We start from the raw sequence: 16,684 nt of genomic DNA, 5'->3' as shown, positions 1-16,684 counted from the left end.
CATACTTGTGAGTTTATTGGTCTGAATTTAAGATCTCTTCTGTCTTAGCTCCTGGTTCTAAACAATACAAAATTTAATTTGTATAGCTCCTTTCACATCGGGAGGACGTCCCAAGGCACTGGACGGTCAGGGGTTTGGACCCGAGCACATCCCGTTTAAAGCCCCTCAGCAAACCACTTTAATATTCAAAGATTAAAATACCAAAACTCTCACTGTGTAATGCATCCAGTTGGGTAAATAAGCACGCTAAGATGTGACGTGATGGGCGCTATGTAAATGCAAGTTGTTGCTGCTGTTGTAAATTCAGTATTACCTATTATGTCAACTTAATACTGACAAATATACCTGACTTATGGTAAGAATACTCAACTTTACCAAACATTGTGACATTGGCACTCCAGTGTGTACGCTACAACAACAATAAAATTATATTTGTAAAGCGCCTTTCACGTCAGGAGGACGTCCCGAGGCGCTGGACAAACAGAGTTACAGACCCGAGCTGGGGGTCGGGGTGGGTAGGGTGGAGGGCAGGGGGGGGAAATCAGGGAGATCGAAAGCAAGGTCGAAGAGGAGGGCCTTGAAGGGAGGGGACGAGATTGAAGGACTGCGGGATGGAGTTCCAGAGGGTGGGGGCAGAGTGGCGGAAGGTCCGCCCGCCAATAATGGGCTGAGCAAGGTGGGGGAACGGGAAGCAGGCCGGAGCCCACTGAGCGGACGGAGGGAGCGAACAGGGTGGTACAGGGTCTGGCCTCCTCCTCGTCCCCCGAGTCCTCCGCTCCACCCTTGGAGGCAATGCCTTCAGCCACTATGCCCCGAGGCTCTGGAACTGCCTTACTCACTCCCTTCGTCTCGTTCCCTCCCTTTCCATTTTCAGGTCTCCGCTGAAGACCTTTCTTTTCGACCGCGCCTTTGGTCACCTTCCCCCCCCTCCCCCGGGATCCGTTATTGTAAAGCGCTCTGAGACGCCATCCAGCGTGGAGGACGCTATATAAATCCAAGTTGTTGTTGTAGGTAGGGCGTTAGAAGGTCGGAGAGGTAAGGGGGAGCAAGACCGTGGATGGCTTTGAAGGTGAGGACCAGGATCTTGAACTGCATCCTCTGTGTGATGGGAAGCCAGTGGAGTTGGGCGAGGAAAACCTTATGTACAAATAAATGTTTGAAACAACGATTTAAAAATATATGTACAACTTGAAAGAAATACATAAGAGTATAAAGCAGAACATACGCTGGTCTATTCGATATTTACCCAGCAAGGTAACCAAAGATCAGTACACTTTGACACATATAACACCGCTGGATGATCTCATTGAGAAAATACCATATTCAATTGGATCCACACAAGGTTTCTGGTTCATGGTTCTTTGGTTTTTACAAAAAGGTTGTGGACAAAATTGTACAATTCTCAATAGGTATTCCGGTACAGTATTATATCCATTGCTAACTTCTGCAACACCAAACTAAATCTTATTTTTGACAGCTTGCTGAGGACCTCCCATGGTAGAAATCCAATACTGCAGCATTACTACATCAACACAACTCTGCAAAGCTCTTAACATTTGAACACTGTTTCAGGGTACCACATCAGTTCACCTGAAAGCACTTTTCATTAATGCTCACTTTAGAGGTTGCAAGCTGCAGCCACGAGGCTATCCAATGCGTCGTGATGACATGCACATGTGAGATGAGACTAATTGTGTTCTTTATTGAACAATCTACTTAATCAAAATGTATTGCATCTCATCTTAGAGAATTAGGGGACAAGTTGTCCTGTTTTCTCCTCAATGCCTCTCTTTGATATGAAAGCAATACTGGGGTTTGCAACCTGCCTCACCTCACAGCTCAATAGGGCTACTTAAAAGCGAGTATCCTTGAAGGAGGGAAAAATGTACTTACGTTCCCTCAAGCACTCCCGGCTCCTTAAGCCTCCCTAATCTGCTCCTGCTGAATGAAACTGTGCGAATACAAGTGAAAGGAAAAAGTCAAAGCTGCAAGCTGAATGTAATTCAAGTAGTTTTCTTCGACACTCCAAAGTTGTTAAAAGGAAAATGACATTGAAAGGGAATAGTTTTGTTCAAAGTAGAGAAAAATTATCGCCATAAAATAGCAATATCCATGATAGGAAATTACTCAGTTTAGTTGAATTAAGAGATTGGGACTGACCTCCACCACTCGACCCCAGAATGTTCAGTACTAGTGGATGTCAGTTATTCCACAGAATAAGAACGATACTATGATGATTTATCTCCCTGTACTTTTTGTTTCCTATTGTTTGAACAAAAAGTGCTCCCTCGATTTCTCTTTTATCTTACATAACAGGCAGTCAGGTCAATAAAATGTGCTTCACGTTGACTTGATTGAGAGATTCCTAATTTAGGAAGGGAAAAAAATATAGGATTGGTATAGAATCAGATGGGAGATAAAACTGTCCACGTGCAGTCTAAATCATGATAGAAACCAGAGCTAGTGGGGCTGAAACGCCTTCGCTCGTACCCACTTCTTATGTCTCATGTATTTCCTGGACTAGCCACCCACCCACAGAGATTTCATGACTGATTAACTTAAAGAAGCATTAAAGTAAAACTAAAACAGCCACTAAAAAAAAAACATTCTTCAACTGCCTCTTTCTAATGATAGGGAATGAACAACTTAATGAACAGAAACGCGTTTCTAAACATCCAATAATTATCTCTCTATGAGAAGCCAGAGAAGAAGATGGCATAAAGCAGTTTTTTGAGCACATTGTTTCAACTCTTAGATTAGGGTGTGAATCCAGAATAATTCTGATACAAAGAGAATTTAAGAAATCTCAATCCAATAGGCATACAGCTTCCGCATTAAAACCCCAAACCAGTATCGATAATTCTTGCGGTTATTTTCTGAATCTCATCTTCTGGAGACTTTTTTTTAAAAATACAAAAATACCTTGAATTTCAAAACATTTCCGTAAACTCAAAACCGATCAAACCAGACCGAATTCTGCATATGCATACCACCTACACGTTAAAATTCCCCTTATGGTTTCCCATATGCTCTAATTACCTAATTCTGGAAAGTAATATGCACAGATTAGCAAGTCAAGGCTTCGCGACCAGAGTGCATTGCATGCTGGTTTAACCAGCTAAAACTGCACAGCTTACCTGTGCAAACACTGTCTGGCAAGATGATAACACAACACTATTCATTGCAGCTTTGGCTTGCAAGGTTAACAGAAGCCAAGTGGGAAGAACCAATTCTACCTGCCAACAAGCCAGAATGGCTGATTTGGTATCAACAGTGATGGAGTACTGCAGACAGGCCTGGCTCGGGGACCGGACCACTGAGACCACGATAAAGAATTCACTCAATTCTGATAATCCTGCCCATTACATATATCATGGAAATTAGTGGAATCAAAATGATCCATCCATGAACTGGAGCTGTTTTGGGAACGTTTCAGATGAATCTTGTAAGGCAGTTCAGCTCCATCAAGTGGTCAGTCTCTGCAAATGCTTCAAACCAGTTGTCGTGCTCATTATTCAGGCAAAAAAAAAGTTGGGTTTTAATAATGTGATGTTAAATTTGTTTTTTGTGCCATTTGATTTTTGTAAGGCATCTAATAGAAGTGGGTAAAAAATTAAGGAACTGAAAGAGTAGAAGGTGGGAACACCCAAAGGTAAAAGAGGAAATAGAGTTTGATAAAGTAATTTACAAAGAAAACATCCATGGGCAGAAATATTAACTATATTTTTGAATCTTGAATGTTATGAGGAATGAAATCTATTGGAAAGTGACTCTCTTGAACACGCGCTTTATTCCATGACTTCATCGATACAACATGCTGTAATTCAACATAATAGCGAATTCTAACATGTGGAGAAGTCCAAAGTCTGTCATGCACTAAGTGAGACAGAGCAATAGATATATAAAATGGCCGCATAATAAATATTGCTTAGTAAATGAATCCACCATTAATCCATACATTGCATTATCAGGGCAGTTAGCACAAGTCTTTATTTTGGTCATCTTTCCGCATGACATATACAGAAACAATCATTAAGAGGATGTGGGAGTTTCACATATGTATGCCACCATGGAAATTCCCTGTGTCTGGTATAGAATGTGCACTCCTTCCCTAGAGGAATGCACGCTGGACCCCTAATTCCAGAGCATGTTTGATGAAGGTTGGCAAGAGCCAAGCCTTAGGGACACCTGACAGTGCGATAGGCTACTGCTGGAGTTTAACCAGCTAAACCCGCACAGTATGCCATTCGGAGCACTGTCGGGCAAGCTTCCCAATGCTTGTCAAGCTAGGACCCTTGACAAGACTGCCATGGAGAGTTAACTCAATTCCAACATATTGTTGCCAAGCACAGAATATCTTCATAATAAATATCTTTCAGTATGTAAACACACCATCAATGCACACAAAGCATTACAAAGGAGACTTTACCTCCTCACCCAACCCAGAGCATTGTCAACCACGAGCCTTGCACTTACGACACAAGCATAACAAGCCTGGTGTAAATGTCTGATAAACAATAATTAAGAAAAACATTTATAATTATTTTGTGCCAACTGTTTGTGTCGTGTGTGCTCTGGTATCCGTGTCAACTAAACATAGGTAAGATACACAAACATTACTCCTGAGGTTTCCAAACATTTTGCCTAAAGATAAATTTATAGATATGAAAACTGATTTGCCAACTTTTCACTTGTGGCACAAGGTTTCGACAGGCGAGATAGGGAAAAGCTGTTTCCATTGGTAGGTGTGTCTGTGACTCGTGGTCACAGTCTTAAGATATCTACTAAAAGAAGCAGAGGAGAGGTTGGAAGAAATGTTTTCACTCAGCGAGTTGTTAGAATTTGGAATGATCCGCCCGAAAGGGCAGTGAAGTCCGATTCGATAACAGCTTTTAAGAGAGAACTGGATAGGTATCTGGGGAAGACGGGTTTGCAGGGCTATGGGGAGAAAGCTGGTGAGTGGAGTTAATAAAAGTCAGTTGCGCTGTCAAAGAGCCGGCACAGACTCGATGGGCCGAATGGCCTCCTTCTGTGCCGTAACATTCTATGATTCTATGATTATATACTCCACTTGTTTTCACAAAAAAAATCAAAGGAATTGCTGGCACGGGGTGATTGTAAAGCTTGTAATTTTAATCAAAATTGAAAGCCACATACAAATCATGTCCTGGAGGAGTCTCATATTTCACTGCTGGTGGGCACACTCCTCATTTGGTATTAGTAAAGTAAACATCCTAGCTAATATGCAGAGGGGTACAAGAAGACATAATACAAATGTAAAATAAATCACATTGTAAACCAAGACATTCATTACTTGGTATAATAAACGGTTCTGTTTACCTAGCAGTAAGTAGGAACCAGATTGTTAGTTTGATTGGCGGATCGCTTTTCTGGGGTAATAATTCTCACAAAAAAATAAACTGGTCACTCAATCCACGACAGTTTGTGGACTGCTATTGGGTAACTGACTGCTGCGTTTCGCCTGCAAAATATACAGTCACTACTTTACAGTTTACTTTGTGAAGTACTTTGAGACGCCTCAAAGACGTGATAAGGCACTATATCAAATGCAAGGATTATTATTGTTAATACTCTTTGCATTTGATACAGCAACTCACACATTGGGAGGACATCTCAAAGCGCTTCAGAATTTATTGTAAAATGTGATTATGTATTTTGTAGGTGAACTATTACCTCCATTTTAGTGAATAAAATTAATTAAAAACTGATAAGAACTTCACTGAGAAGCAAACTATAAATTCAAATAAAAGGGATTTTGACCTTTACTTCTCAGATCCTGAGAACTTGGCCTCTGTCCATAGGTTCTGTCAGAAATTGCAAGGTGAACAAACGAATCATGTCGTAACGGAAACCTGAAAAGAAGGCGAGATGCCAGCTGTTGATAAAGCACATTGCTCTCTCAAGTCGTTCCAAATCTGCATCTTTTAAAAATGGACAATTTTGATGCCAGGTCAATTATATATGAGGTTGCAAAAATACATCTTTGCAAAAACAAATATCACTTCATAAGGAACGTCCAGAGATTTCACATTATTTATTCCTCTCTGTCAGCTAATAAAAAGAAGCACAAAGACTGCTATCCTTCTAGCTAGAGATGGGAAGATTTGGATCATTTCTTGAACAAAGTCCCTTAGCAGTGAAAGGGAACAGTCATGAGACCAATCCGTTGAATACAAATTTACTTCAAAAGGTCCCGTCATTCCTGATTCAAAGATATTTGGAAAAACTCTCTGAGATAAAGCAAATCAGCATTCTGGTATCTGAACTCAAAATATTCAGTGCTCTTTATAAATAGCTCACTCGATCAAGCTGAAAGCATGTCCATCTGGCTTATCTTATGAAGTACACTAAATATTTTGGGTTACTTGGATCACAACAGCAACAAATTTGTTTCATAAACTTTTCTGAATCTATACGAAAGCAATGATGAAGGTTACAGCCTTCAGCATAGAGGACTAACACAATACAAAGAAAGGAATGAAAGAGTTTGAAGAACAACACTACAGCTTGGCCCACCTAAGGCTATCTATTATTTTGTAGTTACCTGAATCCATCCATACACGATTTGCACTTGCGAGACCCAGAAGCCAACTAAACAACCCAAAATACTACTGCTGATGGTCATCAACATTTAAATATAATTTTAAATCAGGGAATATTTCCTGTCCAGATATAGTCAGCATTTCAGCTAAGACCCATAAATCCCTCCACTGGTAATCACTGCCACAGCAAGTATCCTAAATATAAAACACAGATTCAGAGCCACACTCGCCAGATTCAACAATACGCCTACACCACATCATGACAAGGAATTATGTGGCAAGGGAAAAAAAAAACTTTCCAAAGTTTACATCCAAAGCACTTTTTAACAAAATTTCCTCTATCTAAAATTACCCCGTACTCTGACAAGTTTCTCCTCTCAAAAGTATTTAAAGGTTATGAATGAGATTTTCCTTCTACTCTTCAACTTCAAAATTCTGATAAAAATCTAGCAGGACATTCTGACCCCCATCAGCACAGACTGGGATCCAGAACCAAACCTTCAGGCATGGGGAGCTGAGATTGTTCGTTCCAGAATGTGAAGGAATAATGGTCTTGATTAATGATTAACCATTTGAACATTCGGTCATTTGTCTATGGAAATAGAAAAAGTATTGAGAGTGTAATTGAATCTGCGCAAAACAATTCAATTTCTTACAGAACATGAGCTGTTCGGATCAGTTGGTCACACCAATTTATCAACAGTTAGGTCAAACTTGTCATTTATCATCTCCCTCTTCATTGGCTCTCAATGTTCAGTTTCAGAATATTCTCCTTATAACACTATTTATTAAAATTAATTAAATTGTATTTGCATGTAACAATGGGATCATTAGTAAAAATAATAATCATGCTCGATATAGTGCCTGAACACATCTTAAAACATCTCACAGCGTCTTTTGTAGCAAGTCACCTTGACGTGCATTCACTGTTACGTAGACAAAAATACCTAGCTATGTGTTACAAACTGCTGTTAGATTTATAACCAATTCATTTATTTTGGTTGAATTTGGGATTATGCAGCATTCACCCCACAATAAATACATAGGCACAATGAATTCAACAAGGTTATCAAACAGGAGTGGGCAGGTGACACCCACTCCACAGCAAATAATTCACCATTTAAAACACAAAGCACAGAATGCTATGCACTTATAAATCACAATCCTCCCTCACCTTGTTTGTTTTCCCACATGCATTGGCTCCAAAACTGGAGAACTTAAATTTAAAATGGTCAGTAGCAGATCTAACAGGGAGGGTAGGAGGAACCTCTTCATGCAGAGTGGGTGATGAGAATGTGGAATTCACTGCTGGAAGTAATAATATTCCTTCCATTTGGTAAAGCATCTTTTATGTCAGGAAGACACCTCATAGCGCTTCACAGGATTTACAGTGATTGTGTGTATTGTGAACGAATGTTGTGGTCGAAGCAAATGGCATCAATTAAAGTAGATGCATATTAGGAGAAGTTGATGTTCATGCCAAGTATAAACACCAGAATGGACGAGTTGGGCTGAATGGCACCGTTTCTGTGCCAAATAACTGTATGGAACACACCAAGCTTTGGGGACCAATACTTCAGGTCACACAATAGCTTTGTGTTGTGTTTTGTATGTGATGCATTCATGATGTATCTTTCATCTCAGATTAGAAAATTAAAGTTTAACTTACGTGGTTCCTGTCCCCATCCATGCATGTGTAACTTGCCAGCGGAATAATAAAGAAATCCGAGGACCAACATCAGACATATAGCCAGAAAAAGATTGTGCACAGTGCCGAGAAAACTCATCTTCACATTATTAAGACTTCTACAGCACCTAGCAAAAAAAATAAATATTAAAGCTCTAGTAAAGGGGAAAGAACACAGCTCTTGATTCTGTTTCACAAGGTTCCTGCACTTACCTAAAATCTTTTATTGCTAGAGGTTTGACATAGAGATGGATAATTCTACACATCTGAGATCCAAGATCTGCTGAAATTCTCTATTCAAATTCATTAGGACCTGTGGAATAAATTGAAACACAGTACTAACTTTCTGCCACAAAATAGAGAACTCATATTCCTATAATTTTCTTTTTGAAAAAATCATTCAGTGGCAAGAATTCCATACTACTACATTAGATTTCAATGTATTAGGTGGATAACAAAATGTTGCCAAGTGATCGGAGGAGAGACTATAAAAATTAATTCTTCCATTTAAGATTGTACCTTTCATGTCTGGAAAATGTCTCAAAACACTTCACAGGATTCACTGCAATGAATGTGTATCTTTGCAGGTAAACTTGGCAACCAATGTGCGCACAGTAATGTCCCACGAACAACTATAAATTGATTACTAATTTTATCTGGAGTGGGGGGGGGGGGGTTGCCAGCCAGGATACCGGGAACAACTCCCTTCTCTTTCCAAACAGTTCCCCATTGGACCTTTAGCATCCACCTGAACTGGCTTACGGGACCTTGGTTTAATGGCTCAGCTGAAGGAACGGCACCTGTAACAATGCGGTGCACCCCGAGCAATGCATTGTAGCGTCAGCCTATTCCGCGAGTTCAAAGTCCGGATATTGGGATTTAAACTTGCAATCTTCTGACCCATCTGAACCGGGCTGACACGTATAATACATCTGCATATCTAATCAAATAATCACAAATATTTAGCACTGAGCAGATTATTGAAGCTTCTCCATTGCCAGGGTAGGCTGCTCTGGGATATAGTTACAGCCTCGCAAAGTGAAAGGCTTGATTTTTGGCACCATTAGCTCTCAGACCACAGTACTAGTAAATATATCACCTTTGCATTTGGTTTACCACAAATTGATTAACAACTTTGGCAGCTGGGACTGTCGTAGTAACTACGCTACCACTACGGAAATTAATTAGATATTTAGGAATAGTATTTTATTACGACACCAATGAATTAACTAAAATTTTCACTTACTTTAACCTACGATGTAAATCACACCTACAAATGTGAAATACCTTTTTCACTGTATCTTGTGAATGCTTAGGGCCTCCCACCTCACCAGATTACCCAACTCTTCCTTCCACAAACAGCGGAAACAATAATTTGGTCACTAAATCCACGACTGTTCATGGGACACTGCTGTTTGCAATTGGCTGCCGTGTTTCGCCCACAAAATATATAGTCAATTCACTTTATAGTCTATTCTGTAAAGCGCTTTCAGACGTTTCGAAGACGTGATAAGGCGCGATATCAAATGCATGGATTATTATTATTAACTCCATTAAACTCCCTGCCCTCACTTTCAGGAACTCTATCCCAGAGTTCCTTCACCTAGCTCCTTCACTTGCCTCCTTCCAGGTCCATTTCAAGACCTTCCTCTTTGACCGCACCTTCAGTCATCTTCCCACCCCCACTGCCTCCACCCTCTTAATCGAACCCCCATATTGGGCATAAACACTCGACTGTATCGCCTTGGGGTGCCCTTCTGGCTCTATATAAATTTGTTGTTATTGTACAATAATATTGGTCAATCAGACAATGACTCAGGTTTGAACCCGCAACTTCTGATCCAGAGATGAGAGTGCTACCGACTGAGTCAGCCTGACAACAACAACAAGATTACATTTGTGAAGCGCCTTTCACATGGGGAGAACATCCCAAAGTGCTGAACAGTCAGGGATCAGGATCCAAGGATGGGGGGGGCAGGGTTGAGATGAGGGAGGGCAGAGTGGTAGGAGGGCATGGTCAAAAAGGAGGGCCTTGAGTCATGCCTTGAAGGAGGCAAGAGAGGGAGCAAGGTGAAGTGATTGAGGGATGGAGTTCCAAAGAGTAGGGGACAGAGAGGCTGAAAACCCAGCCGCCGATGGAAGGGCGGGTTGGGCTTGAGACCTGAGGCAGGCCGGAGCTTGCTGAGCGGTGGGAGCGGACAGGTTGACAACAGTGAAAGAGATAAGAAATTTCATTGAAATCAGAGATGAAAACAGGGCTGAAAATGTCAATTGAAGAATATCTCAAAGAAGAAACATAAAAGGTACAAAGTAATAGCTGTTGGTTAATTTTTGTAAGACGAATGAAAAAATTGTCAAAAAATATTTTACTGCCCTTTCCAAGCATGTAAGGAGATCAATATTTAATCATTCAGCCATTGAGCAACAAGAGGAATGAAGGTTTTGTGCACTGATGGAAAATATTCTGAAGGAAGGTGATGAAAGTGGAATGGATTTTGAAAAAGAATGAAAAGGTTTTAAAAATAAGTGCAATAGAATAACTGATATGAGGAGAAAGTAGTGGAACAATTGTAAAATGGAACAAAGCAATAGGGACCCCTCAGTTGAAAAGAGCCTCAGAAGTGAACCATTTATTACAGCACAGACACAATAATCTAAAAGCAAGCTAGATGACCATGATCAAATTTTGGTGGAAGATCATAAGGCAGTAAAAACAAACAACAAGATTATATTTGTATAGCGCCTTTCACGTCGGGAGGACGTCCCAAGGCACTCCAACAGCAAAAATTGTACTTATATATCACCTTTCACATCAGGAGGATGTCCCAATGCACTGGATAGTCAAGGGTTTGCACCTGAAGTTATTTGGTACTGCTCATTCCAGCCCTTATTATAAGAATAATCCTCACATTTGATAAAGCGCCATTTCACGTCACTGAAACGTCTCAAAGCACTTCACAGGATGTGCTGTAAAATGACTATTTTTGGGGTAAAATGTTGCAACCATTTCCGCGTAGCAGTATCCCACAAACAATCGCAGATTGAGTGTCCCCAATTTTTTTCCAAAAGGATTATTATCCCCAGAAAGTGATTTTCCAATCGCCGAACAACTGGGTTCCTACTTACTGCTAAGTGAAGAGAAACAAGTGGATTAAAGAAACTTGCCTAATGTTTCGCCCTGCCCGGGAATCAAAACCCAGGTCCGCTCGCTTGCAAGGCAAGTGCTCCAACCAATACTCTACAGAACTCCATTAAAGGCTTTGGAGATTTCCAAGACAATGACAAATAAATCTAAGCTTCACTCTCACCCCTTTTGAATTTGAGAACATGACTCCTTGTTGAAATAGGTATTGGTGTCTTCCTTCTCCTATCTGAAATACTAGATAAGATACACTTCAATAATCGCTCCTCCACTGTAAACATTCCCTTCTACAATCTCTGTAATCTCTTCCTGGTTTGGATGCCCACTCCCAGGTACTGCATTAAAATCAATCGTCAGTGAATGCCAACCAAGGAGGTCACACAGCAAATCACAATGATATATATCCCAGATGCTTATCAAAGCTGACAAACATCTGCTGAATACTCACCTGGTAACAAATTCCTCTGCAAGTCTAAGACTAGTCCGGGCAGGTGAGCACTTTAAAGATTGTTGTGGAAACTCAAAAGCTGAGCCTCATAACATTATTTTGCACTTCGAACTTTTCATAAAGACCACATTTATCATCCTGGCTGCCGGGGACTGCAAAAATTACGACCGACGCACCACGATATTTTTTTTTAAAAAAAAAGAAGAATCTGCAAACGGGCCAATTTCCGATCGATGGAAAACAACTCAGAAAGTTGACCATCCGCAGGTTAGGGGTCACACAGTAATGCCACTCTTCTGGGTATTCGTAAAGCTTTGGTTTATTCGCTCTGTATTCCCTACCGCACCACCACCAACACACCCACCATCCGCCTCCTCCTTCCTCATCAGAGCATCAAAAAAAAATCAAACACGGTCAGTTTAATTAATGCTTAAAAAACAACCTTATGATATACACACATACATACACACACTATATATATATATATATATACATATATATCAGACAGATAACCTGAGCCATCGTGCATTCGTGGCCATCCATCCCAGTAACATGTCCTGACGCCCACAGTACAAGAAGCTTTAATGCACATCACTTTCAGGTCACCTGAATCTTAAATGTATTTTGTTTTTAAACAGATTTATTTAAGGTGGTGGGTGAGGGGCCCGGGGGGGGGGGGGGGTGGGTGGGGGAGAGGGGAGAGGAGGAGGGGGGAGGAGGAGGAGGGGAGAGTTGGGGGGTGGAGGAGGGGAGAGGAGGGACAGTGGCTTCCACATCAATGTTAAGCTCTCCTCCTACCTGTGAGTAGACATTGCTGACTGACTGACTTGACTGGACTGACCCGGCGGTGTGGCGAGGAGTCGGTGTCTGTGAGTGAGTGAGTGTGAAGGGAGGAGGACGAGGAGTGGGGTCACGACTGAAGAAGACGGCGGAGAGGTTTCGTGCGGCGTCGCCCGTCTCAGAGCCGTTAGGTTTCAATAAAACAATGCAGCCGCCGGTCAGAGCGCGGCTCCTGAGTCTGCGCGGGCCCACCCCGGGCCCTCCCACCGCTGGCCGCCGACCGCGCCTGCGCGGCACCGCACGGGGTGGGGGGGGGGTCGCCGGGAGTCGTAGTTCCCGCCCAAGCGGCCCGGCCGCAACCACTCGCCGTTCGTCGGAGGTGTCCCTGACCCACGCCGCCGCCGCCGCCTCACAGCTTTGAATGGACCCAGAGGCCACCACCCCATCTCTCTCCCCCCCGACCCCCTCGCACTCCCCGGACCCAACCGTTGCCGTCACTCAACAGCGCGCGCGCGCGGTGGGCGGGGCGAGAGGTGGTGAGCTCGAGCGTCGCGGCTTTTGAGGGCAATCCGAGGGGCGCGAGCAGCCGGGCGTCGGCGGCCATTTTGGCATTGCAGAGCAGCCCCGAAGGCGAAGGAGGGAGAGGGTGAGGGAGAGGGGGGGTGAGAGGGTGAGGGGGGGTGAGAGGGATGAGGTGGGGAGAGGGCGAGAGGATGATATGGGGGGGGGAGGGCGTTGGTCGCGACCTGCTGCCGCCGCCGGAATCACAGCGCGACCGTTCTCGGTGTTGCTCGGTTGGCATCGCTCGTTTGGGGGAGAGCTCTGCGGTCCATCAAAAATGTGTACGAATTTGTAGATGTATATATATATATATGTGTGTGTGTCTCTCTCTCTCTCTATATATATATATATAGAGAGAGAGAGATAAACCGTCGAAAGGAAGAAGGTAATTCCATGTCCCAGGGGCTGATCTCGGGATTGGCAGTCAGATGAGCATCACAAGATTTGCCTCAACAACCACCACCAGCCCACACAATATACAACTCCATAACGTTTTCTCTGGTCTGCCTTATTTTGTTGCAATTTCTCCCCCCCCCCCCCCCCCCCACCTTGGGTTTGTTGCAATCGCCATCATTAACACCTCTGTAACCCATCATTCTCCTGCCCTCTACCCCATTTTTCTCCTTCCATCTTCCCCCCCCCCCCCACTCTCTGTTAGCCCATAAAAATCTTTTTTTCCACCACCCACTACCTCCTCCGTGTCCTCCTCCGTGTCCCCCCCCACCTCAGGCCTCCTCAAGTTTCGTATCAAATGCCAAGTTCCGCGAGGAGGTCATGGACTTCTTTCCAACTAAAATACTGAACGTCCGCCAGGCAGCCTCATCCACCTGCCCCTTGTCACCCACCACCACGCCCTCTCTGTCCCCCCCCCTCGCCCTCCTCATTCATCTGCTCCGACTACCACCACCCCCTTTCTTCACTCTTTCCTCCCCATCTCTCCCTCCTCCCTCGCACCCGCCATCACCTCCATGAAACCCACCCACCTGCTGCCTCGACCCCCTCCCCACCAGCTTACTGGTCACGCAGCTCCCCCTCCTCTGCCCACTACTGGCTGACATCATCAACCAGTCCCTCTCCTCCGGATCAGTCCTCGACTCCCTCAAACCTGCTGTCATCACCCCCCTCCTGAAAAAACCCTCCCCAGGTCCCTCAAACCCCAGTCATTAAGCGCTATTTCTAACCTGCCCTCAAAAGTTCTAGAACGCGTTGGTGCAAATTAATTCCGCGCGCACCTCTCCTCCCACTCCCTCTTCGAACCCCTCCAGTCCGGTTTCCGCCCACAGTACAGAGACTGCGCTTGTGAAAGTCACAAACCACATCCTCTCTATCTGTGACCAGGGCTCCCTCTGCCTCCTTGTCCCCCTGGACCTCTCCGCCGCGTTCGACAGTCGATCACGCCATCCTCCTCCACCGCCTTTCCTCCGTCAACCACCTCACTGGGACCGCACTCGCCTGGTTCACGTCCTACCTCACAAACCGCCAGCAGTACATCTGCATAAATGACTTCTCCTCCCGCTCTTACCCAATCACCTGCGGGTACCCCAAGGATCCATCCTTGGCCCCCTCCTCTTTCTGATCTACATGCTCCCTCTTGCGGATGTCATCCGCAGACATGGCGTACATTTCCACATGTATGCAGATGACACCCAACTCTACTTTTCCACCTCTCTTTGCGACCCCCAGTCCTCTGATGTTGTCAGCCTGCCTGTCAAATCTCAGGGGCTGGATGAGCCAAACTTCCTTCAGTTGAACGTTGACAAGGCGGAAGCCATACTCTTCGGCTCTCGTCAACATCTGAATGCTCACGGTTCTCACCTCCACCTACCCGACCTCCCCCTAAAACTCTCCGAACCCGTACGCAACCTAAGTGTCAGGTTCGACTCCCAATTATCCTTCCTCCCCTACATCCGGTCCCTCACCAGCACTGCTTTCTTCCAAATCGCCCGTCTCCGCCAATACCTCACCCCAAAAGCCGCTGAAACTCTGCCCTCCTTGCCGGTCTCCCATCCACTATCATGCACAAAAACCAACTCATTCAGAACTCTGCCGCCTACATGCTCACCCGCACGAAACTCCACTCCAAGATCAGCCCAGTCCTTGTCAGGCTGCACTGGCTCCCTTTCCCTGAGAGGATCGATTTCAAGATCCTCACCCTCATACTCAAGTCCCTGCACTCCTTTGCACCCCCCCTACTTCTCTGGCCTCCTCTCTCCTCAGCACAGTACCCGTTGCCTTCGTTCCACCTGGTCTGGCCTTCTCCTTGTCCCCTGAGTCCTTCGCTCCACCCTCGGCGGCCGTGCCTTCAGCCACTATGCCCCGAGGCTCCGGAACTGCCTTCCTCACTCCCTCCCTTCCCATTTTCAGGTCTCTGCTGAAGACGTTTCTTTTCGACCGCGCCTTTGGTCACCTTCCCACCCCTCCCCCTGGGCTCGGTCCCTGGATCCGAAACTGTAAAGCGCTCTGAGACGCCGTCTGGGTGGAGGGCGCTATATAAATCCAAGTTGTATATATATGTGTGTGTGTGTATGTATGTGTGTGTGTATAAACTGTCGAAAGGAAGAGAGTAATTAATGTCCTAGGGCTGATCTCAGGATTGGCAATCAGGTGGGCACAGGTTGTCTCAACAACAACAACCACCCCACAAAATATATGGTCAATTCACTTAAAGTCCTCTCACTTAGCAACAGTCGGGACCTTATCCATGACTTAATAATAATAATGCTTGCATTTGCTACAGCACCATATCACTTCTTTGAGAAGTCGCAACGCACTTCACAGAATACACTGCAAAGTGAACTGACTACGTTTCGTGGGTGAAATGCGGCAGCCAATTGTGCACAGCAGTGTCCCACAAACAGTTGTGGACTGAGTGACCAACTTACTAATCTTACGCAAAGTATGAATTCTCGGCAAACCTTAAATAGTATAAAATCCAATTTTCTACACTGCATTGTTCATCAATGTAACTGGTAAGTGCAGTAGCAACATTGAGTTAGTTAGCTTTATAAAGTATGACTTGTGCAAAGAAATCTATTGGATTTTGGTTGGAAATGAAATGGGACTTGGGTGCATGTACAGCCTAGGCAATCACATGATTATTAAAGATAAAACTTATACAAATTTTACTGTGTTTGGTAACCATCCTGGCAATGTGTATCTGATGTGGCAGCAGCATTAGCTCCTTCCCATTGATCAAGTAGCTGTACCTTTCACTCTTCCGGGGCTAATAATTTACTACTTTATTTTCTTTAAACTCTAGTTTTCAAAACAATCTAAACATGACAGAAGAACAATCACAAACAACAACAAAATTACATTTGTAAAGCACCTTTCACATCAGGAGGACATCCCAAGGCCCTGGACAGATAGAGTTACGGACCCGAGCTGGGGGTCGGGGTGGAGGGCGGTGATGCAGGGAGATCGAAACACGGTCAACAACAATTAACAAGTAATAATTGGTTAGTGCAAACTGAATTACAGTATTATACAATATCTTGTATTTG

At 44.0% G+C, this 16,684-nt stretch overlaps 1 protein-coding gene across 1 annotated transcript in view; it reads right to left on the bottom strand.

Annotated features, from left to right (window-relative positions):
- st3gal3a (ST3 beta-galactoside alpha-2,3-sialyltransferase 3a) overlaps nucleotides 1–8,520 on the bottom strand; it is a 94,312-nt gene extending 85,792 nt beyond the window's left edge. The window contains exons 1-2 of the mRNA XM_007887057.2: nucleotides 8,464–8,520; nucleotides 8,233–8,378 (exon numbers count right to left, since the gene is read on the bottom strand). Of these exons, the coding sequence (XP_007885248.1) occupies nucleotides 8,233–8,378; nucleotides 8,464–8,516 (199 nt within the window). The 5' untranslated portion in view covers nucleotides 8,517–8,520. The remainder of the gene's footprint in view (nucleotides 1–8,232; nucleotides 8,379–8,463) is intronic.
- Nucleotides 8,521–16,684: the final 8,164 nt, after the last annotated feature.

Source organism: Callorhinchus milii, unplaced genomic scaffold (assembly GCF_018977255.1).
Source record: "Callorhinchus milii isolate IMCB2004 unplaced genomic scaffold, IMCB_Cmil_1.0 Scaffold5, whole genome shotgun sequence".
Lineage (NCBI taxonomy): Eukaryota > Metazoa > Chordata > Chondrichthyes > Chimaeriformes > Callorhinchidae > Callorhinchus > Callorhinchus milii.
The sequence above is the reverse complement of the archived record's forward strand: the minus strand, read 5'-3'. Positions and strand labels throughout refer to the sequence as shown.